The sequence below is a fragment of the Charadrius vociferus genome, unplaced genomic scaffold (assembly GCF_000708025.1).
Source record: "Charadrius vociferus isolate BGI_N301 unplaced genomic scaffold, ASM70802v2 scaffold12, whole genome shotgun sequence".
NCBI lineage: Eukaryota > Metazoa > Chordata > Aves > Charadriiformes > Charadriidae > Charadrius > Charadrius vociferus.
Genome location: NW_009647422.1, coordinates 1 through 26,443, shown reverse-complemented (window position 1 = coordinate 26,443; position 26,443 = coordinate 1). Strand labels below are relative to the sequence as shown.

Here is a 26,443-nt window from a genome sequence, read left to right as displayed (position 1 = left end):
TCCTTAGGTGCCCATTTCTATCCAGTGACTATAAAAAAATGGGAGACTAACATACACTGAGAGATGTAACTTTTAAATATTTATAATTAGGTGAGGTAAATGGCATGTTTTATAAGTAAGACCTCAGGCAAAAATGCTTTAAGTATATTGTTTATTTAAGTGGCCTGAATGAGAGCTCTCATGATAAAATTAATTGTGGTCAATTAACATATCAACCTAAATCATTCTGTAAACCCTGAGGAAGCATAATAAATTGTTGTTTGTATTTAACAGCAAAACTGAGAAGAAACAGAAAAAAAATATAAAGGTAAAACTCTTGTTGCTGGTCAACTTTATTTTCCATCATTTGTGTGGTCAATTAAAAAAGAACAGCATAACATGAAAGTATTTTTATTTGGGGAATTTTTGTATGCGTGTGTGTGCGCCTCAGCTGTGTTTCTCTGTCTGGCACTTGGTATCTTAATTTTACATTCTGAGTAGGAAGCCTGTATAAAATGAAATAAAGAATTTTTACTCCCTTGCAATTACAATCCTCAAATAAGAGTCTTTTAAAGACATAAAATGTATCTGTCAAAAGAAAGTTGTACATTCATGTTTACATCTACTGTGGCTAAAACAAAAGAAAAAATAAAGGCTTAAATCTCAGCAAGAGGCATTTCAGGTAATTATAAAGGCATTAGTTATAAAGCATTCTATCAAGAAGTATCTCCAGACAGACTGCAATATTTTCATTTCTGGATTTCATTAGGAGCAGACCGTATAAGTATCTAAAATAATTCTTTAGGTAAACAGGGCCTCCCTTGGAATATAGGCTAGGCAACATCTTGAGGCCTTTCCAGCTGTATTTTCAATAATCTTTTGGTTCTGTGCTTAGCTGCAGTGAAAAAGTAGAGAGCGTGTCTATCAGGACATGGATTTCATTGAGAGAAAATTGAAGAAAATCAGGACACAGGCTGCACAGAGCGCTTCAAAACAGAGCCAGCTGAATTACTTGTTATTGATACATGGTTCAAAATGCACAATTGTAATTTTGGAGGATCATTACGGCTTGAAATTTCATGTTTATATGAGCTTCCAAACTCGTGTTATTATTCCTCCGTTAGTCTCTTCAATTACTTAACAGCACAGAACAAATAAATTGGCTCTTTTTAGACTACTTGGAAGATGCTTGACAGACAAACGCGTGATTTACAGGAGCAGTATGTGCTATAGATAAACATGCATGTAAATGGCTCCTTTCTCTGATGAATAAATAGCACAGGGATAAGCTTTGCTGCCATTCCAGAATGTGAACAATCACTGAGGTTTCTCTCTCTGCTCTTTGGCCACCCTTACACTGAGGACTGTCTTATTCCACAAAAGGTATTCTTGAAGATAATAGGTCCAACAGGAATGGCAGAAGAAACGTGATAGGAAGTGTCCCTTCTGAGCAGAACTCCATCCACTTGATTAATGGGTAGAGAGATGATTTATGCAATATATTAAAAGAAACAGCTGTTAGCAATGATATTTATTAGTGAATGCATCTGTAATTAAGTCCTGGTCACAATGAAGAATAAAGTGCTTTTCTTTAATATGTGAAATCTTCTGGAGATGGAAAGGTAGAAGAGCACCTCTCCTATGCTGGATTTCTGCTGCTCTTTGATTCAGCTGTCCCTGATTCAGCTCATTTGAATGCTAATTGCTTTCATTTTAATCCAACTTTCACTCTACAGAGAGGAAATAATACTGGGCTGACCCGTCAGGGAAAGGAAACTGCTGATGCTCAACTGGTTTGAACAGTTCTACGTTGCTACCAGCTGAGAATGTGCCTTAGAAAGCAGTGACTATTAGATGATAGACAGATAGATAGATATTGCTATCTAGAAGACATGAATAGGTAGAAAAATAGACAGACAGACAGGCAGATGAATAGATCTGCTGCTCCTTGATTGTTTCAGATGCCAAGATTGCAAGTCTAACAGACTGACTGATTGATTATCTTCCTCCTAGATACTTAATGGTTATAATAATAGCTGGGGTAAATCTGCCAGCAGTTGCTCGTGAAAAGTAATTAATCTGGTTCATACCCTCACCCAGGGGAAAATAAATTATGTATATATCTTCCTTTGGTTGTCCTTTGCAGGCAGAATTTCCCAACTTCTAAAGCACTCTCAATCTAGGTACAGAGTAAGTGTTTCTTTGTCGAGAGAAATAGAAATTTACAGTCTATGAAAGCTCAGAAGCAAGATGTTAATCAACTGAAGGTGAAAGCAATTCATAAACTTGAAGTCACCTGTTCATCTCTGCATTCATACTCTCTGGGGTTCTCTGTGTGAGCCACTCTCATGCACTACAAACTGCACATGTGGATGAACAGAAATTTTTGCAAGAAACATCTTCTTGGTTTGGGCATACATGAAGCTGGATTCATCTTATCTAAAAGCAAAGTGTCTTTTGTCCTGAAATGGTCAGGTAGTCGAAGTAGGTGATCATTTTAGGTCTCTTCCAATGTAAAATATTCTATTCTATAACATTTTTCAAGCTAAATTTGTAGGCAGTCGATGAAGACGCTTCCAAATGTCAATTCAAACTCCCTTAAGGTGTAACTGACAGAGCTCAGATGAATTAGAGGTGGGAAATTCTGCATTTCATTTCATTGGATTTCATTTTATTGATTATAGAGATGGTCTGCACAACCAGCTTAGATTAGATTTCTATCTTCTGAATAGCAAAGGCAAAGTCTAGAATATACAACACAATCTAAATTCAGGATTTTAAGCTTGCCCACAACAATTAGCTGTGTAGGTTTAATTGCCAAGTAGTCAGATTTATGCGTCAAAATCTGTTATGCCCCTTTGAAAAATCTCTCACTCCGCCTGTGCAGTAACACACACACACAGACTATATTCTGCTTTCAGGCTTTCTATCATCTAAGAGGACTAAACACTACAGTGGTGCTCTATGGGGCCATGAATTTTAATTATTCTGCAATTTGCATACCTAATTAAACAATTTGCCTTCATTGTCTGAGCACTGCCATCAGTGTCTGGGATTATGTTCAGTTCCCTTTACAAAGCTGCATTTGCTTTGCATAAATTTTAAAAGAAATATTTCATAAAAGAAGAAGCTGCTGCTTTAACTTTTGGTGTTCTCATTCTCTCAAGTCTTTGTTTTTCCTGAGACTCTGAAATGCTTGAAGTCTTCATGCTTTCATTTCCATTGTCTTGAGAAGACACTGCACTGAGAGACTAGAATGAAGTCTTGCCAGTGGCTTCTAACCTCCAGATGGGCATTAAAAATAAAATATTTTTTTTCTCAACTTCAACACCAAAACCATGTTGCCATGGTAGCGACAATGTCACTGGATAAATGCTATGATCAATCTTCAGAGATTCATTCAACTTGGTCGGGATACCATCATACAGCGTAATCAGAGGTTAAAAGTATCTACTTTGTCATACAGCAAGTAGTGCCAGTCAGTAATCTCAGTCTCTCTTAGGGTACTCTTTTCAAAAATAACCAGGACACCAAGTAAAACCTAACACCTAAATTAGTGAACAATAATGATAGTTATACCTAAACTTCACGCTGAAGTCAGTATGATCCACAGAATACATTATCATAAAATCTGGCAACTCAAGAAACTTATGTACTGGTCCTTCATCTTCCATCAAATTCTTACCCCACTATGCCTCAAGCAGGTGGTTCAGAAGGACACAGGTCTCCTGTAGGACCTCAACTATATCTGCCACCTTGAGTAATCCAAGGCACCTCAAACAACACAGGAGTCCTGTATATAGACAAATTGATCAACTTCTTGATATTAATATTCCAACTTTTAGTTGTGCGACTTAACTTTAAATACAGGCACTTAAATATAAGTGTCTATGGTATATATTAGTTGTAATGCTTGAGTCAGCTGCCTGTACAAGTGAAGAATTTTTTAGATCTGTTTTAAAATGTCAGTTGTCTGTTCTGGATTCCATCTGTCAGTCTCATATAACTGTCCTGGAAACCCCAAAGTAACTCATATGATGAGTATCTCATATAATGTTCATCGTAATAGATGAATACGTGCAACTGAATAACACCTTAAGAAACTAGTTAATTAGCTCCCCCTATGAGATATGCCTCCACTTGCCCTTCTTGTCAGAAAGCCATAGGTTTCATGCAGCTCTTACATTATATTTGTCAGCTGCATGTAGGTGTATAAGACATTTCAGGATATCTCAAAAAGCAGCAGGTATTTGCAAACAATTGAATCTGGCTGGTTTTTACAAGGTTAGATTTCGCCGATACCAGTCCCATATCTCAATAATATCTAACACATACACTCTTGTGAAGCTAGATATAAGTGCTAATAGTAACTCATTAAGTAGTAAGAAGAAAATTGTATGCAGTTCTAGAACGCAGGACAGAATTTGTCTCCTTTAATATAATATTAAAAGGCTGCTGTCTCAGTCTGACATAGGTCTCCTCTTGGCTGCCTTCATGGATTTAGAGAGAGGCATCACAAGAGAACAATTTATTTCATTTCAGGATACTGTACCCAAGGTCATGAGTACTGCTCCAGAAAGATGCCTACTTCTCTCCATCACACAATCCAGGGAACCTTGTTTGACTAGCGGAGATTTAGAACTCTGATATTAAAGCTAAGTCAATCCTCCCCAAAGCATTTGAATTGCATATGGAAATTATTTGACTAGGGGTCAATACAGTTCGCACTTGGAATATATAGGAAATCTAGTAAGAAAAAAGTTTGCCCTAAGGCAAGTTCAGTGTAGAGCATAACAGAAACCATAGAGCTGCAAATCTGACACTTTTTCATGTATTATTTTGAAACTGAAATCCTGAAGAAACAATAAAGCAGATGATAAGGTTTTGTTTGTTTGTTCATTGTTGGTTGGTGGGTTTTTTTTATGTAAAACTTCATTTCATGAACAGTCACCAAGCAGAGTTGTAGAGAAAAGCAGACAGGAAAAATCCGTTCTAAAGACCAGATTGCAGATCTATTTGATATTTTCAGTTTACTCTCTGGAAAAAATCAGAGCACGCAGCAGCAGGGTTCTCCTCTTCAAAGCCCTAACATCTGAGAAGTGAGAGGAATAAATTAAACATTTTACCTGTTGAAAGTGTCCAGAGGTGTCTCATGAGTCTCCTGAAGAGGACTGTGAAGTAAGCAGCATAGCAAACAAGAGGGGCAATCGAACAGCTTTGACACTTTTCAGCAAGTTCACTTTGTTTCACCTGTTACAGAGCGAATTCCCTGACTTTCTGACTAATGCGTAGGATCGGTTGCTTCTGGTTTTCTTTTGTGGGCAGCTCCACTTACCATCTTTTTCACCGTCTGTGTCTGCAGTGTCTCACAGAGAACCTCTGCCCTTCGTTTTGTTTCTCGTTTAACTCTCCTTCTCACTCTCGGTATCCTACACGCCTTTTTTCTTTAGAGAGCAATGTGATATTGAAAAAGATTCAGCCTACTTTCAGCTGAAACTCAGTTTAAAAAAAAGCATGCTTACAAATACATGCAGTAGAGAGATAATTCAATTTTGATTCTTGAATTGGGATTGATATGCTGTAATTTATACACTTATATACCTAAAAATTAAACTTTTAAATTAGACATAAAACCCTTTTAAAACCACTGGGGAGTGATATCATGTCTGCAGTGTGGTTCATCTCACTGTTTTACATGTTTTACTAAGGAAAAAATAGCCATCCCTTAGAGGTACTTGTATAGCTGATTGCACAGGAGGCCTGTGGCACACACCTTGGTTTGGATCAGATCATATCCAACCATATGGAACAGTATTTCTGATACAAGACTTTTTGTTTGTTTGTTTGTTTAATGATTATTATTAAAGGTTATCAAAGTTTAGCCATTTTAGTTTAGTTTTACGAAAATCTTGACAAGAGAATCAGAAAAAGGAACGCTTGGAAACACCTTAAATGATAACTTTCAAATGTTACACCCCTACAAAAGGAAGAATAGCGTGTATTTTTCAGCTGCCTTATCAGGCTGATTTTTACCAGGAAGAGGTCAAGTTGCCCTCTGCTTCTTAGGCTTGATCTCATTTATATTTCATACACCAGCTCGAGGCTCAAACCTGAACCTTAGAGCTTAATTCATGTGGTTTCCTATGCACCTGTAGTGAAAATGTGAAGGCTGTTTTCTTCAGACTTGGATTTTTTCCTAGAGATTTGCGTGACATATATCTCAGGCAGAATTGAGAATCATAGAATGGTTAGATCTGGAAGGCACCTTAAAAATCATCTAGTTTCAACCCCCCTGCCATGGGCAGGGACACCTCCCACCAGCCCAGGTTGCTCAAAGCCCTGTCCAACCTGGCCTTGAACATCTCCAGGGATGGGGCAGCCACTGCTTCTCTGGGCAAGATGTTTCAGTGCCTCACCACCCTCAGAGTGAAAAATTTCCTCCTAATATCTGATCTAAATCTCCCCTCTTCCAGTTTGAAGCCATTCCCCCTCATCCTATTGCTACACTCCCTGATAAAGAGTTCCTCCCCATCTTTCCCGTAGCCCCTTTAGGTACTGGAAGGGGCTACAAGACCCCCCTGGAGCCTTCTCTTCTCCAGGCTGAACAACCCCAGCTCTCTCAGCCTGTCTTCATAGGAGAGGTGCTCCAGCCTTCTGATCATCTTCGCGGACCTCATCTTCACCCACACCAACAGGTCCACATCTTTCGTATTGCTGGGGGCCCCAGAGCTGGATGCAGAACTGCAGGTGGGGTCTCACCAGAGCAGAGTAGAGGGGCAGAATCCCCTCCCTCGACCTGCTGGCCACACTTCTTTTGATGTAGCTCAGGATGCGGTTGGCTTTCTGGGTGTCAAGCTCACACTGTTGGTTCATGTTGAGCTTCCCATCAACCAACACCCCCACCATTATATCGATTTAACTTGATACAAGCACCCCTTGCAGAAGGGAGCTCCTCACCAGCACTAACCATTTCCCTTTGGCTGAGTCTAACCCATGTACCTTCCCTGCCAAAATCCCTCTTGCTCCACTGCTGCAGGAGCCCGATACCTGCTCTCCAGCTGAGCATCTTCAGCAAAGCAGTTCGTGACTACTCACCGTGTTTGGTTATTTGGGCTGCCCTATTGCACAACCCCTTAGCAATAGGCTGTCACATTTTGTTTTCACCCAGCACACGTCAATTCCTGCAACTCCTTCGCTTACAGGGTAAACACAGACCAACCACAAAGGCCGTGTGCTCTCCTGCTGCCTTTTCCTCTGCACATGTTTACCCAATGTGAAATCAGCTACTTGGTGTTTGGCCAATTTTGCTGATAAAAGCCCTGTTTTTCTCATCGAAAAAGCTTTTCAGCACTCCAAAGCCCAAAAGCCTGTGAGAGGGGACATGTTTTTTACGAGAATCTTTTATCACACTATATTCCAGCGTTGTCTGTATCCCCTCTTGCTGATGCTGATGCCACACGCTGGCACAGACTCCGGTTGCAATCTCTTTATTGAGATATTTCCAGTGGTTACACTTCCTGGAGCTGTTTTATAAGTGCTCAGGTAAACAGACATGCAGGGGAAAAGTAATTTGGAAGAGGTGGAACTGTATGAATATCCAGGCAAAAAAAAAATCTCTACATAGGGAAAAAACGCAGAGGTACTGAGCAAGGCAATTCTGGAAAAAGTGTGAGTGTGTGTGTCTATGTGTTCGTGTGTCTGTGTCCCTGCTGGAACATTTTTACACACTGTTAAAAAAAAAAAAAAAAAGACTGAATTTTTCATTTGAGGAAAAGGAAAAAAAGAGTTTAACATTTCTCCAAAAGTCTTCTCCTTGAAAGTAAGCGCAGATCAATGTTTTCAAATAGTTTCAAATGGTTTCAGAAGCACCTGTCTCCTTGAATTGTCATTATGTCACGAGCAAAAGCAATATTAAACAATTGCTTATTCCAATAGCTCATAGAAGCCTTAAGGAAAATGCAAAAGTAAAACATTCAAAATTTCTTCATGGAATTAAATTGTATTGAAATAGTCAAGTCTGATATTTGGGTCTGCCTTTTACTTTTTCACATAGATCAAACATTTCATCATGAACTCGATAATCCTTCAAAATTAATAATCTATGCAAAACAACTTGTTTTCATTGAGGAAAGATTTTTGACACTCATACTGGCTTCCAAAACCAACCAAGAAATCATTAAAAGAATGTTCCAGCCAGCTTTAATGGAAACGTTCTTCATTTTTCTTTCTGTAACTTTAATATTTCATTGCTCAAATATCTGGCTATAAAGAAAGACACAGCAGAGTACTAATAGAAATGTAGTACATGACCAAATGCTGAGCAGTCACCTGTGAAGAGAAAGAAGAAAAAATTAGAGGAATTTAGCTTCTTTTTGTCTCAGTGTGTCATTATACGTCATTATATATATATGACTCACCAAATGTTCCTCTCCATCACATATCAGAAGTTGATGTGGCAATGTTCTGGCAGTTTTCTTTCTGGGTACAGAGGTAACCACTTCCTGCTAAAAGCATCTGAATTATTTTCAAATATCTGATAAATGCAACTGCTGAAAAGAAAGTAGGGGAAAAAGAAAGAGGAAAAAAAAATAAAAAGAGAGAGAAACAAAAAGAAACCAACATTTTAAGTGTGAGCTGTGAATTAATCAAATTAAATTATATTCTCCACTGTGTCTCTGGGAGGAAAGAAAATTACTGGTGTTTCAATAGTTGCTACTTTATTAAAAGCCACTCTACTTTTTTTCCAAAGCTTTTAAAGCAGAGACAGACCAAGATTAAAATCCAACCAGTAGTTAAAAGCTACTTTCCTTTTGTTGCTGAGCTTCTGAAAAGGGTACTCAGGAAAGCGGATGCATTAAGAGCTGAGGGATAAGGATAGACAGCACTTGCACCTGGTTACTTCAGTGTATTTTGCCCATGCCCATGCCAAATGCCGGAAACAGCAAAGCAAATGCCACATGGCAGCAAGTGAGGAAAGCACCTGTTTAACTTAAGTACTGAAAAAAAAATTAAAAAAAATTGAGGGTGAATTTTCTGGGTAGTTCAGAGAGGGAAATCATGATATGAAAAGGCATTGGGTGTATTTACTCTCTTAATAAGCCTACTGTTGCACGGGGGTCAAGGCTGAGCTATAACTTCATTTTAACATGGGCAGGAAACCTTCTCCAACACCAGGAGCAGAGTACAGAGAGAACTGGGCTGTCACTTTGCTGATCCGTGACAAAATTGGCTGCCACGAGCAATGATTCTTGAGCAGCAATGGGTCCAACACACACAGTCATATCTGTTGGAAGAGCCAGAGGAATTAAAGAATCACAGAATGGCAGGGGTTGGAAGGGACCTCTACAGACCACCAAGTCCAACCCCTCTGCCAAAGCGGGTTCACCCAGAACAGGTTAGACAATAATGCATCCAGGTGGGTTTTGAATATCTCCAGAGAAGGAGACTCCACCACCTCTCTGGGCAGCCTGTGCCAGTGCTCTGCCACCCTCACAGGAAAGAAGTCAGACAGGCAGAATTTTTCATGTTCCAGTTTGTGCCCGTTGCCCCTTGTCCTGTCGCTGGGCACCACTGAAGAGAGTCTAGCCCCAACCGCTTCACACCTGCCCTTTAGATATTGATCAGCATTGATGAGATCCCCTCTCACTCTTCTCTTCTCCAGGCTGAACAGACGCAGGGCTCTCAGCCTTTCCTCATCAGAGAGATGCTCCATTCCCTTGATCATCTTCGTAGCCCTCCGCTGGACTCTCTCCAGTAGTTCCCTGTCTTTCTTGAACTGGGAAGCCCAGAACTGGACATTGCACCAGGGCTCTGCAGACAGATTACCATGTGTCCAGGGGTCTGCATAGCCATGCAGTTCTCTGGGAGTCTCCGGGATGTGAGCCCTGAAACATCCTGCAAGGTCCTGACACATCCTAGTGCAGGACAGCAAAAGGGCTTGTGAGTGCATGAGGTACCCTGTGGATGCCAAACAAAACAGACAACTGGTAAGACACTGGGAAAACTGGTCACATCTGATGAGAACCATCTTTGAGGAGTCTCCAGGGGGGTCTTGAACACTGTAATTTTGTATGGTGTCAGCACAGTGAAAGCAGGCAATGTAGCAGAAGTGTTCTGCCACTTGTCTATATGTAGAAGAACATGCTGGGAGGGATCATCTGGCTACACGTCAGTACATCTACAGCTGATCTAGGTGGGCTTCCTTTATAAGGCATGGAGATCTAGCAAGGGGAGTCTGCAGTGCAATTCATCTCATCTTAAAACAGAGCATCTAAAATGGATCAGGTAGATCATGTCTCAGAATGTTCTGTTCCTCTCTTTTGACTGTAAAGAGAGCCTGGGTTGCTGGGCCTGGATTCAGGCACCTACCTCTTAGATGACTAGATAATGTCAGATGAATCCCATCTCTTTGCAGCTGGCCAGGTGATCCCACAGGGACCGCATCTCTGATGGCAAAACCTTTATTGTCCCATTACAAAGCTCATAAGACGCACAGTTCCTATGGCATCTTCAGTAGGAAAAATACGGTCAGCAAAAGGGAACCTCATGATACATTTCTTATGTTGATAATTAAAGTATTTTGATTTTTAATGGTGGCAGTTGTCTGCATTTCCTGCTCAAAGATACTAGAGCAAATTTAACATCAAAAAGACATAACACCCCCCCATGCTTTGCATTAATGTAGTCTCCGTTCCAGGAAGACACTTCAGTACATGTCCAGCCTTAACTACGTGAGTCGGTCGAGTTGGTTTCCACAGCTGGTGTGGACTGTCTTCGAAGGATGCAACAACTCTTTGGAAACACTACAGAGACTCTAAAATCAGTAGAAAAATGTTCATCTTTCAATGAAACATTGATGTTTCCAAAATATACCATCTAGCCCTGGTTATGAAAGGAATAGTAAGTTAATGTTTCTAATACCTTCATTGTTGCAGCCTTTTCTTTACCAGAAGAAAAGCAAAAAAGCTATTTTCAGTCAGAACTGGAATGGTATTTTTTAATCCCCTGCATAAAATATGACAGTTCTGTAAGCTGTGATGGTGGCACGTAGAAAATAATTCTATTAATATCATCTAGCCATAACATTTATTTTTTTATTCATTCCTTCTCTTGAACCTACTCACAAACACTCAAAAAACATTACTGTTAATTCACTTTTTTCTTGGCATCTCAGGTGGATTTTAAGGCTTGAATTGAGCTCTGTACAGCCACAGCAATATTGCTGCCTGTACCTGAGGTACAGCACCAAATCCACATTTGCTGCTTGATGGGGTATAGCCTGAGACAGCCCTGTGTCAGGAAGGAGTTGTTTTCACCCAAACACTAGTGCTGAGGCACTGATTAATACATCCAAATGATTCTGCCTTTGCTTTGTCAACTTTGCCATCTGCCTGCTTCTCCATCATCTGTCCAAATGGGAGGGGATAGCCCCAGAGAAGTCTTCCTCCTCCCAGAGGCTCCCACCAGCAATGCAAGGAGTCTTGGCAATTCCCAAAGGGAACTTGGAGATGTCTATAGGCTGCCACGGGAAGTCATTGTGACCCTGAGTGGTCTCCAGTGTGGCTGTAAAAGTGAAATGATACATATTCCACTTGGCTCTCAGTCAACAATGGCCTTGCAAACCACATGCAGGCTGCTCTCCAGTGGTGTTTGGTGGTCCAGGAGCCTGCAGACCGTGCTCAGGGATGAGTATGAGCTTCAGCCATGCCTGAATCTTGCAATCTCACAATCTATACAAGGTTTGACAGGCTGGCCTCAAGGGCACCTTGGGCTTGCTCTACTAAGGGATGTCCAGTGTAAACACATGGTACTACCCCACAGAGATGCCTCCAGGTGCTTTTACGATCATTTCAGAAACCCCAGGCAAACAGAAAGGGAAAGAAAGGTGTAATGTCCTGGCTGTAGGATGGATAGTGGAGTCCATTGGTGCTGCACTGAATGCTGAGAGTCTCACTGGAAAGAGAGTGTAATAATTCATCCATTGAATGGAACATCTTAATTGGTGTGTGTCAAGGGAATCCGTCAAAAATATCATCCGGTTTCAGAGGGATGAGAACTGTGAAGGTCCCGGCTGCCATCTAGTGGAGTCGTGATGTGTGTTTAGACTGAAATAAATATATAAATAGTACATACGGGAATAACACAGAACTAACCTATAATACATAGGTTAAATAGCCTCACTACTTGAGGAAAAAGTCGTAAAAAAATTAAGTAGCCTAGATATCAATGGGGACACACTATTCTGAGGACAGAACCACATCATAATGACAGAAAACAGGGGATAAAGGAACACTGAAGCTGTCTTGCCCACTGTTTCTGAAACAGTTTGTGTCCTCCATCTCACCTTTATGGAAAAACACATAAGGGTTTTCATTCCCAACTGAAAAAATAAAATTAGGCTATTTGCAGAGTAACCATATGGTATTTTAATTCTCCCGTACCCCAGCTTGTACAGTTGCAACACAACTGGTTTGGTTTTTTTTTCTGGAATAGATGACAGATATTTTCATTGAAAGTTCACTTTACAGCTTTCTGACCAGCACTGTTTGTTCATTCTCCTAGCAGGTCTGACACTGACATTGCTCATTTTCATTTAACTTGTTTTCATATTCGCCTATGAAATTTTACTTTTCTTCTGTAGGCCCCACCGGATACAAAGGCACAGTTAACACAATATAAAGAGAATATCATGTGTGTTTTCTCATCAACCTGATTTAGACTCAATGTCCTCTTTTACACATTGTTATTATCTGTTCAATAAGGAGATGGAGAAAATAAATCCTTAGGTTGTTAATGCACTCGATGTGGATTAGGTGTGGATTTAGTTTCTAAATCACTTCAAATTATCAGAAATGAATGCTGTTACCGAAAAATAAAAATAAAAATAAGTGTTTCTACAATTTTCTGTGTGCTGGTATAAGCACTTATGTAGACATAGTCAATTGGATCAAGGAACTTTATCTAGTTGGAAACCAATCTGAGGTTCAAAATAAAGCTTGTGTTTGGGCAGAGCAGGGGAGGCACTACTTTGCCCTCTCATAATTTCCTAACCCTGGCTTAGCTCCAACAGCTAGAGGTGAATCCCGTTCCTAATTCCATGGTGTGGTTGTAGTTGTTTGTCCTGATCATGGGGAATCCAGCTCAGTCATTTCTGCTTCGTCTATTGTTACTGGAGAAAGGGAAAAGGACCACTTCAGGGTGCTTTTTCCCACCTCCTCTATCCCATTTCAAGGTGAAATTTAGCTTAGTGAATATTCTCCCTCTGTGGCATAAGGGGTATCTGTTAAAATAAAGAAATAATTTTTCTAATATTTCAAACATGCAAAAAGTGGTGAGAGACCAATCTGCCTCAAGCCAACTTTGGGAAAAGGAAATGGCCACATACAGCCCTCCAGTTCAGAAGTGGGTTGACCAGAAGAAAGGACTATACAAGCTAAGCTTGGAGCGAGGAATGTCATCATCATCTAAACAGCTCTGCACATGACCGACTGTGCTACAGATAAAACAGACTGTCAAGTTGAGTGAACATAACTAGGGAGATAAAGAAACACAGATTTATTATAGACATTTGTGTGGACTACAGTATTAAGAATTTATTGTATATGCTCGTGTTACTTTAAGAAAGGGATTTATTGTCCACTTTGATACAGCTGTTTTGTTCAATCACATACAAAATGACAGAAAAATCCTGTTGCTACATAAAATTACAAATAATATTTTAATTTCTTTTCTCATGTTGTAAAATATTAATATATATTAAAAATTATAGCATTTGAACTAAAATATAGTAGAAATAAACATCTCCGGTTATTTAATATTGTGACATGAAATATGATCACTATGTATTTTTATTTGCAACTAAGCAACATTGATGTTCTGCAAGCATAACAGTAATGAAATATTCATATAAACTGCAATTCACTTTTTAAACTCTTTAGTCATAAGATTTTCATAGTATGTTATACAATCATTTTCACTAACCAGAAGCCTCACCATCATTCTGATACATTTTGCAGTAGGCAAGATCTGACTAAAAGCTTCATTCTTTATGGATAATTGCAAGACATTCACCTTAAGGATACCGTATTAATATCTTAATTTGATAATATGAGTGCGATTCAAGCTAGACAGTGATTGTAGAGTTGTAATTGTCTCTCTTGCTATCAAAGCTGATGTGGATTACGTGTCTGATCTCAGTTTCAATTTCCAGACCTCTCACTGATCATCAGGGAACAGTACCATTATAATTAAAAGATGGTTCATGTTTGTTCCCAATCTATTCTAGACAGACAGGAACATCTCCCTTTTCCTACAGATACATACAGGCAACACAAGATCTGGCATCTTACTATGTGGAAGGATTTCAAGTACAAATTGGTTTAGATAACAAATGTTGCCAGTAGAGTTTTTATTGAGATAATCAATCTAAAGCTCACTGAACATTTTGGGCCACTTCTAATATTTTTCTGTTTTCTCTTCTCTACAATGTCCTACAGTAAGACCAATGTCCTTATCCCTGTAGGACATCCCTTGGTAGAGGTACAAAGTGTTTACTGTATTATAGATTGAATCACAATTCAAACAGCAAAACACTGAAAAGTTGTCTTTTCTTTGCTCAAATCTGAAATTATTTCATGCTGCAAAAACAATGATAGTAATCCTGCCTTGATGTTAGATACAGACAGAAGAACCACAACTGTACACTCTTTAGCATGATATGATGCACCATTTTATTTTGTTGATATGAACTATAAAATATATACTGTTAGTAGGAGAGGCTTTGCCACTGCTATTGATTGAAGTTATTAACAGTTATGCTGTTTGGGGAAGCAATGTAAGGCACTAAGCTAGACCAAAGAAAACGTTGTAAAAGGGTGATTGCCTGACTGAGAAAAGAAAAAAAAAAATTAGGACAAAACCAATAGACAAGATCCTAACAGAAAATGCTACCTGAATGTGCAGTGTAGAGGAAACTAATCAAATACTCTACACTGGGATATTTTCATTCAAAAAAAAAATATAAATGGAAGATGGGGTCTTTAGTGAAGCCATGCTGCCAAAAATATTACTTATTTTTAGGAAGCTGGCAGGTTTCTTTGAGGGTAGAAGGAGAAAAGTTAACCAATGTCATACAATTGGTTGTGATACAATATAAAAGTCAAGTCCAAATGACCTAAGTTGCACCTAAGCTGGCAGAAACCTGGCAGATGCACCTAAAACTGCAGCTTTTTTTTTTTTTTTCCCCACTGCATCCTTCAGTAAGGCCAGCTCAGCCATCACGCCTGGAAGCTCTTTTTCACTTCTGTCTTTCCTCATTGCAGCATAAACCCTGTAGGTATTTGCACACCCTGGAAATGATTCGCTATCTTTAGGTCAGTTTGCCATTGCTCTGGCCCTGCTCCAAGTGAAAGTAAATCATACTTAGCAAAATCTATTCTTTAAAGGTTAAGGAGTTTCTGTTACTCACACTTTTCATACCTATTTTATCAAACTTTGCATGTGACAGGCAAGAATTTGCAGAAACGTAATCTTATGCAATAAGCTTGCTAAGCTAGCGTTAAACTTGGTAAAAATTATCTAAATTCAATGCAATTCCCTTCCTGAAAACCTGAACATTTCTTAAGTTGCTAAATTCTGCTTAACACTTTATAATCAAGATAGAATTTGCAAAAAATGTAACCTAAACTTAACACCTATGCCGTGCCTACTCATAACTAATATTAATATTCTAATGAAATGCAGCCATGTCTTTTGATTTTAATCACTTCTTTCTCCAGTTTCAGCTATCCCACAGGACAGTATTTGCCCTATAGTGGCTATTTATTTCAGGAAGGAATGAAATGCTCTCTGAAGATTCCTGCCTCTGTTCATGTAAGAAAAAGCTGAGATGACTAGAAAAGGACAAAGACCTAGTTTTTCATAGCCCTGTTTAGGTGAGAATGGATGCCGCGGGTAATTGAATGCAGCCAAATAATTGTCTATTTTATATATGATACAAAGCCAATGGAAATTATTTGGACAGACTGACAGTATTCTTGATTCAGAGGGATTTGGGGCCAAGCGCTTCATGCAGGTTTCTATAAAAGCAGAGAAAAAGCGCCCTGAGAAGTCCATGTATTCATGTGCCTTGATATTTGTTACTAATGTGTCCAGTTAATGTCAAAGTCATCATGGTAACACCACTTCAGTATTGTAGGACTTAATTACAGGGCAGAAAATCCAATTGACATGGTCAAGACTTACAAGTCTTAATATGACACATTGTATCATTGGTTGAGACATGGAGACAAGAAAATGCCATCACACATGCAGAAATCAGCTGAGCCAGACAATAGCTGATCTGTTGAGCAGAAGAAATAATTTTATTTGGGTTTTGTTGCCACTTCTTTTATCTTCCAGTTATGGCACATGATGGTCTTCAGAGTAAATTTGCAACTTCACAGTTAATTATACAACAACAGAAATGCAGTAGCTGTAGGAATTTTCTATCTAAGCATGTATGGAAGAGATGGATAAAATTTAGACTTAGAATCATAGAATGGTTTAGGTTGGAAGAGACCTTGAAGATCATCTATTTCCAACCCCCTGCCACAGGCAGGGGCACATCCCACTAGACCAGGTTGCTCAAAGCCCCAACTTCTTAGATCAGCTATTACAGAATCACAGAATCACAGAATTTTCAGAGTTGGAAGGGACCTCTAGAGATCATCTAGTCCAACTCCCCTGCTAAAGCAGGATTGCCCAGAGCACATTACTCAGGACTGCATCCAGGTGGGTCTTGAAAATCTCCAGAGTAGAGGACTCCACCACCTCCCTGGGCAGCCTGTGCCAGTGCTCTGTCACCCACACTGTAAAGAAGTTTTTCCATGTGTTGGAACAGAACTTCCTTTGGTCCAGCTTGTGCCCATTGCCCCTCGTCCTGTCACTGGGACCCACCGAGAAGAGTCTGGCTCCATCCTCCTTCAACCCACCCTTTAGATATTTGTAAGCAACAATAAGGTCTCCCCTCAGCTTTCTCTTCTCCAGGCTAGAGTCCCAGCTCTCTCAGCCTTTCCTCATAAGGGAGATGCTCCAATCCCTCAATCATCTTGGTTGCCCTTACTCTGGGGTCCTTCCTAGCTGATAGAGACCATGATATTTCTGAGGCTGAAGAATATCCATCTCCAGGAAAGAAGACTCATTCAGCTACCTCGACACTCGTGCTTACATGTTATGTCACTTTTTCACATTAGCAGGATGCTCTATGACACTGAAAGCCATGCAGAACTCATCTCTCTGATAGTGTCTTACTTTCAACAGACCACCAACCATTTAACACATGCTTCATCCAGCTCACCTTGAATCCTTCTGGATCAAGGAAGGAAAACATCACAACCAATATTTTGGGCCCCACATAGTAATATTTGTTCCAAAGAGTGACTGCAGAAATGGAAACCAACAACTTCCTCCCTCTGCTCCCTAGGACTCTTCTCCCACCCTCGCATCTGAATGTAGCCATTACTGTATTTTTCATGTATAGAAGAAAAAACAAGAAGAACACTTTTTTTTTTTTTTTTTTCTTTTTTTAATAATGGAAAGAGGACGATATCTCCTTGGCAGTCAGCTTTTACATAGATGGCATAGCATTCCACTTCTTCAAGTTACCTGTATTTACCTGGGTACACCAAAGGATAAAGGAAGGCAACTCTACTTTTCTCTATTATCATTTTGTGTTGTTTAATCAAACTTGGCAGGTCACTGGAATGTCCAGAAGAGCTGGGTGAAAATGTATCAGTCTGATAGTCCTCACAGTTTGGTACAATTTAGCTTTCTTTGCTCCTTCCCAAGCTCTGATGTTCCCGTTAAAGAGCTTAATCAATCCATTCATCTACAGGTTACAACAATCATTGGGGGAAAAAAAAACCCCAAACAACAAAACCCCTCAAATACAAACACTGGGAATGTAAGTTTATTTTCAAGCTTCTGAATGTTTTACAACAGTGGAGAGCAAAAACAGTCACACATAAGAAAATACTTAGCAATATTCCTAGCAGGGTCCTCGTCCATCTCCCATGGGTCTCATCCTTTTTCTGTGTAAAAGTTTGCTTTTCTTTTTAATGTACTTGAAAAAACAGTTATTCTTTAATGATTATCTTATGGAGTGTTGTTCTTCCCAACACTTCCACCTTCTGCTATGTGGCTATCAGAAATTTTCTAATTTGTAGCTACTGAAATAACAGAACCTGAGGCTGCATTGGGTTTTACTGTGAACTGTGAGTGTTTTTTTCTTCTAGAGAGACAGTATAAAAAGGCAATATAAGAGGACTTTCTAGTCATTGTGTTGCAGTTTGGCAAGACATTCAGCTTCTTATTTGCATGTTTATTAAATCAAAACAAGGAACAAAGCTTGAACAAGCTGGATAGACTCCATTTCCCATTGCATAAGGATGAGATATCAGTTTCCAGAGCCGGTCATCTATGGTGTCACTGTAGGATACAGCTGGTGTCCACACCCTAGACACATTGTGATATATAGTTCATCAGTGAAAATGCACAGGAAGTGAACCCAGAAGTGATTTTTGTGTTTGTAGTGCAAAATATATGAATGAGAGGGCCAGTCAGTGTTTAATATGGCACTGCAATGCTTGCCCTACAGAAGATGTCCAGTAGGCAACTGTTGTAGAAGTGGATCATCATCCAGTTTGCTCAGTATAAAATGCAATCATTATGTTTTGTGGGTTTTTTGGTTTGTTTGTTGTTTGTTATTTTTTTTCCCTAATCAGGCTTTTATATGTGATTACTCCAGATCCTGAGGCCATCTTTAGCACACAGATGTGGTCATTTTTACTCCAGAACTAGATGGCACCGTCCATCTTGTCCTCCTCCACACTGGCATAAGTCCATATCTCTTACCATGCCACCTCCGGCCAATTTCCGTTTGTACCTCAAAAGAAAAGGAGAATGCTATTTTGTGGTCAAGTACTGCTTGGGAGTAGACTGGTGGGAAAGAAGAAGGACAGAAATGGTAGCTAGAGAAGTGTAAAATCTAGACACCTCAGTCCAAATTAGTTCCTCTGGGCTCCCTTTCTGGCTGAAAAGCAGAGAAAAGTAGGATCCTCCAGAGAATGTTTCATCTAGCCTGTCTCAGCATGCTCATCCCTCTACACTGCTGAAAACGTCTAGTGTGGCCATCTCAGAGTTGGCTTCCCATGTTGAAAAGAATAAATGAACCCCACTCTTCCTTTCAAGAAGTAAGGACATACTTTGTGTGAGTCCACCCAGTCCTGTGTTCCTACTTAATGATTATGAGTCCAATAATCAGTTTATTATTGGAGCTGTCACACAGTTAAATAAATGAAAAAAGTAACACTTCCGTTTTTCACTTACCTGGTTTCAATTTCTACCTGGTGGTCTTCAATCCACCTTCCTCTGCTGAACTAAAAAGTCTATCAGCACTAAATAACTTTCTCCCATCAAAGTAATAATACTATGATATCTTTATGCACAGTTAAGTCAGCTCAATCTTCTTCTGAGAAATAGCTTGAGATCTTTAACTATAGCACCACAAACATTTTTTCCATTACTAGAATATTTTCTCAGCTCTTTTTGTATCTTTCCCCCCTTTTTTTTTTTAAATATCCCATTGAAAATTTATTCCAGTAATGCTTTAACCAACGTTGCCTATACAAACACATTCACTCCACATTGCTTGCTCTTCCTTGCTGAGGGATGTTGTCTTGTTTCGATCTGTTTCTAGAACAATATCATCAGCAGCGAGTTTCTTAATCAACACTCACCGATTTGTGGCTGAGAAATAATATTACTTTGCTATTTAAGACGGTGAGGGGAAAGCCATCAGCAGTCAGGAGACTTTTGTTTTCTGTTGTTGAGAGCTATGTATGCCATGCATTGGCATGTTCGCAGAAACATAGTGAGTCCAGACCAGCCACTAAAGCCTGCTTTCACTTCTGATTCTTCTTAGAAATGTGCCTTCCCAGTAGTTTAATAGGAAGAAAAATTCTAAATTGAAATGCAGTATATCTGGGACGACAAACTGAATGCAAAACTATGATCTACCATCAGAATAGATTAGGATTATTAATAGACTAGTGAACAAGAGCATCAACTGAACACAAGCATCATTAGAGCAGTCAAAAATTCATAGCCATATACTCAACCAAAAGGCTAAGAAGTTATAATATATTTGAAAATATTTGTTTTAATATTTCAGATATTTCTGACAAAATTAAGCAAGTGTGGACCACGGCACACACAGATAATTAAATTCTGTTTGGAACCTTAATCAGCCCAAGGTTTTCAACTTGAAAATGAAGATTTAGCCAATACAGCCCAGGGAGCCGAGAGTTGGTCAGCTGCCTCTAACACAGACAACTGTTCTTGATCACTTGAATATTTCACTGACTGCGATGATTAGGGACACAATTCACCTCCTAAACACATCTTTGACACTCTAGGGAATCCCCTGTGTGGTGGTATATACGACTCAGGAGCCTTTTTCTTTTTAGGAGCCACAGGTAGAAACCAGTAGATTGTTAATATAGTCTGAAACCAAACCCCAGTCAGGCTGTAAAACAGCCGTCTCAGCTACTCTGCACTCAGAAAGAAGGGTGAAATTCCAAGGTTTCAACCCTTTCTAAAATACAAAGAATAAAGTATTGTGTTGCTTATATAATTTTTTTAAGATGCATTCTTATCACAACATCTGGACTATATAAATGGACCTGGATACTAAACTAAATGGAATAATTCCTGTCCCATCAACAGTAAAAACCTGACTTATATATTCTAAACGGAAAAACAAATTTATCAACATGAAGAAATACTGGGAAGCTTCATGAGTACATTAAAGAGACTAAAAATTAATATTTCCATATTGGGCAATCAGCATAAATTTAAATTCTTTCCAGTTTAACCTAGACCTTTAGTAAATGGAGATCTCTCTGCATCACTACAGCATCTTGTACTTTCAGGTCTGGACCCAGCATGGGTTTTTCAAGCCCTGCTATGGTACAGAAATATTCAGAAAGGACAAGATATGCTTGATGGAATAGCAAAGTAGTAAAAGTTCATTTGTCCACTAGATGGCTTCATTCCCATGAAGATAATTGAAATGAAATTCAACCTCATTGATTCCCGTGTTAACAGACAATCCTAAGAAACTAAAGAGGTTGATTATGTGTTTGTATGAAACTGATTATTAACTCTATATATCTGCCAATGAAAAAGATATTGTAAAGGATATAGCTTCCTTACCTCTTGGTTCAGAAAACAGTAGAGAACTGCTACAATAAACCCCTGAAAAAGAACAGGAAAAAAAAAAAGGTTGACTGTTAGCACAGTTTGAAAAAGCAACTTGGGCTATCATGATGGTACTCTGTATGTGAATTAATGACTATCACCATAGGTTGAAGGATTTTTATGAATTGGAAAACTCTTTATATATCTCCAATAAAGTTGATCAGTCAGATACTCAACCAGTTGGTGGCATTTCACCAAAGTCACTAACGTGGTATGAATTCACAAGAACAGATGATATGGCAATTGAAGTTCTCCCACGTTATGCTTAAAAAAATATGGTCTGTTCTACAGCCAAACACACTGTAGGGTAATTCTTTAAACAGTGTAAATCTGTAAGGAAACACCAACTTCGTAAGGAGATCCATGTATGGACCTCAAACAGCTTTCTAGTCAACTTCTGTGTCTTTGCAGTATGTCAGATGAGATCAAATTCTGGCCTATTGAATACTTTTGTTAAGATTCTGAACTGAGATAAACCCAGGAAAATCCTAGGAGGTCAATGGACCCATGTGATCAGATAACAGCTAACCACCTCACCCTTTTATTCAGTTAACTTACTCCTTACATTGTTAATTAACTCCATGAAGGCCAGCTCCAAGTACAGAGGGTCAGGATTAAGGTGTGCAGGTGCGTTGGACAGGACTGACACAATGGATTACATGGATTAAAAGCACAACAGCTGGATTTTTGGTGATGCTTACTGACAAATGATGCCATGCAACCATTCAGAGGGAGATACGTTCCCTTGTGAGGTTTGGTGGGATTGTAGACCCTGAGTTGCAGCACAGGGAAAGGGAGGAAAGCAGAGGGCAGCTGGGTGCTGCCTTGCTCATAACTCAAGTAGTAAAGCCACCTGGAGGGTACATCGGAGGAAGCCCAGTAGCTGTTCTAGTTTGCAACAAGCTCCTCAAGCTGTCCATACCCTGTTTGTCAATCCAGAACAGTTGGGGGCATGGAAAGTACACCAAACATTTTCCCTACCCAGGAGGGAAAAGCGTATAGCATTCCTCAGGGCAGTGGTCCATATGTGCATCAGTCACTATTCTGTGTTTATATGCTTGCTATCAATTTATTCTTTGGCCAAGGATTTGAAAGGAGGCTGGACCTACAGCTTTGATTGCCCCTGGGTAATTTAATGTCAGCCCAAAGCTGCTTGATCACGTCAGGGAAGGTAAGTGGATTACCACTGGTAGCAAAGAAGGTTTTCCATCCAAGTTACACACCCATCTGAAAGACTTGGCCCTGTATTTGCAAAATCTGCAATATCTATAGCCAGGTAGGATGCAGGTCACAACTTCAGGTACTGTAACTCAGCAAAGAAACGTGAACTCTGTGAGGAGACATTAGCTTCAGGATCCAATGTTTTTTTGTGCAATACTAGTTGTCGTGTTGACATTAGATTCAATTGGAAAATCTAAGAAGGAACTGAAGCTTCTGTGGTTATTTTACCTGAAAAGATCCAATGCAGAGCTCTAAGTAAAGTCGAACCCCCAGGCTGGTATATTCCGGAAGAAAGTTGAAGACAATATAATGGGTTCCAAATAATGGAATTAGAAGCAGAGTTGACCTTGAGAGACGTCTAGCGAAGGACATGAGAAGAAGTAAGGTAATATTATTTTCCTGAGTAAAGAGCAATGCATGCAATGGGCAACAGTAATGAACAGAAGTTAAACAGAGGATGTAAATATCTACATGTGAAGTTCATATCTCTTGGGACCACAGTGCTGGACAGAAATCATAACAAGAAACTAGCTGGAAATAGATTTCTGATGCTTACTGCCTTATCGGCAGTACCACGTTCATGGCAATACCATTTTCATGGCATTTCTTAAGGTACTTTGACATTCTGTCTTTCTGAATGAGTTTACAGTTCAGGAAAATACAAAGGAGTAGAATGTATTTTGCCCCATTGGAGCCACTGAAAATTTGACATTTATTTGTTAGTAAATACAGAGGAAGCACTATGCAGGCTCGCTTTATAGCCCATGTACAGGAAAAGGCATCTATAGAGAGTAATTTATGCTACCCTAAATCAGACATCTCATGTGGATTTAATTAATGATTTCCTAGTCTCACCAGTGATTTTAACTGGAAGGTAGATATCTGAGCTGATCTGAACACATTATGTTTAGATGGTCACTATTAGCTGAGATAAGTCTCATCCTTTGACTAGTTTCCTTGGGAATGGGATAAAGTTGAGAATTTCTAAAATTTAATGCAAACCAAACCCAGCCTGTCTGTGACACTGGACACGTGTTTCTCATTTTAGAAAAGATTACACAAGTTTTTATGATTAAAATAATTTATATTCTTTTTATTCCATACATTACCTGTACTGAGAAGAGTTATTGAAGTTGATTTGTCTAGGGTCCAGCTTTTTCAGCAAAATTCTGATGATGTTGATAAATAGGACAAAATTGACCTGTTCACAAGGGTGGGGGTGAGGAAAAGTTACTTTTGCATGTAAAACTTTGCAATGAAAATGTGTTCTTTTACTTCAGCTATTATGCAATTTGTGCAGTTTCAAGTGAGACCAGTATAAGATTATTAATGTCATTCCTGTTGGCAGCATTCAAGCATCTCAATAGGTTGCATTCCTTCTTAAAGAAATAGCTGAAGATGAAAGATTGAGAATTTGACTCTGTTAAGCAAACTATTTTTGTCAATAGCTTGTGTGACTCTTCTTATTTTTTGTAGCTTGTATAATTTTGATTCTCTTTAGAGATGGTCATTACAGGAAATTCTGGCTAATATCTTTAGACATTATTGGTAGAATTCAAAACATGTCATTGTAGATACCTGTCAAACTGCAGGTATCTACAATGACATGTCTGTATCTGAGCTGATTACCCTGTTGTCCCTTTATAGTCAAGGGAGATCCAGCCAGTACAGCCAACGGAGCCCCAGGTAGAGTTGAGGATGAGTCATCTCCTCCAAATGCAGACATCTATTATAAGTCAGATGAATCGCATACCAAAAGTGCATATTTCTCTTTGTTGACTCTGAACAGAACTGAGGAGCCTTAGCTCAGCTGCAAAGCTAGCTAGGGTCAATCCTAACTCTCAAAGAAAATTTTTTACACTTGTAATTTGGCACAGCTTTACCAAAGTCCGTGAAGCTGCTCAGTTATCCACAATAACTGTTTCTCCCCGTGTATTTTGTGTGTGTCCGTACACACTAGGTCTTCATTAGGTGAGGCCGTATGCTATAATTTTGCCCAAGAATGTCCACATTTTACGAAAAAGTCCAATCTTGTTTTATCCAGCACTGATACATTAAGTACATTCCAGCAGAAAAATCATCACTGCAATCCCCTGATTCTTTTGACCTCAAATGTGGATGTCAGATGAGCACTAGCAGGGGGGAGAAATAATGCAGATGGAAGGAAATATAAGATTTTATTGAAACATGGCAAACTATGACCAGAATTCAACTTGAGATTTTTCATTCATATTGTTTGCCTATATCTCCCTTATTTGTATGCATGTGTCATCCAACTAAATTAAGCGTTTAATAGATGGACTTAAGGTCATCCATTAGCTGCTTTCTCAAACATTGCTTGGGTTTAATGGCATGTGGGAGTAATCATACACGATAACCATTTAAAGTCCGTAAGTTTATTCAATAAATGTCAGGCTCAAGAGTTATTATCATTGTTATCACCTATGAACAGAAACCTATTGATTTTGAAAGTTTATATTAAAATTTATGGATGATTCTGGACTCTTAGGCTAAAACTTGTGCTTTCAAAGATTGTAAGGATGGCTTAACCTCTCACCTGTCATTATTTTCAACCAAACTGACAATTTTATGAAATCTTTCATTTCTTTTGAAGGATATTTGCTTGGGAGAGGAGGCACTTCTCTGCCTCTTTTTCATTTGCATTGGACATGGGCAGATTTACAGTAGAAATTCTACCATTCCTCTTCCTTATTTCAAACAACACTTGAGCAAACAGCAACCAAATTTTAATCTAAAAGTCTTTTTTCTTCTAATTAGTGTTGGCAAACTTGAAAGTACCTACCCCAACAGAAATTATAATAGGTCCTTTGATTAGCCACCAGTATGGAGAGTCTTGATTAATATCCCAGCATCTGAGAAAATAACAGTAAGTTTAGAAAAGCCATGTATGCAATCACTGCAATCGAGATACTACCTAGCAGTGACAGTGAAAATCTGAAGACATGTATTTTTATGGAAGTACAGGTATAGCTCAAGTATCCAAATAGTTACACTCTGCTTTGAACAGGACATACTCTACAGATTATCCTATTTTTTTCAAAAAGAAATAATGATCTCAGTGTGGTAACTGACAGACATGGATACAACAATTCTGACAAAAGACTTAAACAGATGATGCCATTGATACAAAGATATAACTTTTTTCTTCAAAGACACTTATTTAAGACATTAAACATTTTGCCTGTGTAAAATAGTGAGCCCTCCATGCTTCAGAAACATCAAAAGGTATTTTGTATTAAAAAGTCCTAAAATTTTGCTTTCTTACTTTGTTTATCAGATTAGAATCTCTTTTTTTTTCTTGCAGCACAAATAAATATTTCAGATTCCTGGGAAGGATTCCCTGCACAATTACAATATCATTGCCATATTATACTTTAATGGAGATTGTAATCCCCATTCACTATGCCCATAGCGGAATGGAGATGCAGAACTCCACCACAGGCACTAATCTACTTGGTGATGCAGGGAAAGGAGGGTAATATACTGATACTATTTTCCCATGTCATTGAAATTACATAAATCTTCATCACTACCTTTATTTTAAAAATATAACTCAGAAATCTAGAATAATGTAGGAAACAATTACTTACGCTGTGTCTTCAAAGTAGAGTTTTGCTATTATCCAGATCAGAGTGAAAAGCGTTGGAAAACCTGATAGGTAGTTAAACAAAAACTGTCTAAAAATCTAATTTCTTTGATTAATCCAAATCTTGTCTCCTGAAACTCTGCTGGGATGATACTGATCACTCATTTTCAGAAATGGAATTACTCTCTGTGGCCTGTTCATGTAACAGGAATTGCTCTAGGCTCATGGTATAAACCTAAAAAGAAATCTTCTAATACCCATAATGCAAGGCAACAAGTTAAGGCATTGACTGTTTGGTGATCATGCATCATTGTGGAGATATGAAGGGACACACTTTGC

General features: G+C 39.0%; 1 protein-coding gene across 1 annotated transcript; it reads right to left on the bottom strand.

The window, feature by feature from the left end:
- Window positions 1-18,778: 18,778 nt before the first annotated feature.
- On the bottom strand, window positions 18,779-26,169 carry LOC104282419 (growth hormone-releasing hormone receptor-like; the record flags this gene model as incomplete). Its single annotated transcript, XM_009880512.1, has 6 exons — window positions 18,779-18,901; window positions 21,232-21,273; window positions 22,726-22,855; window positions 23,607-23,698; window positions 25,301-25,370; window positions 26,109-26,169. Coding segments are annotated over 6 exons (518 nt in total), but the record flags the coding sequence as incomplete, so codon positions are not given.
- Between the last annotated feature and the right edge of the window lie 274 nt (window positions 26,170-26,443).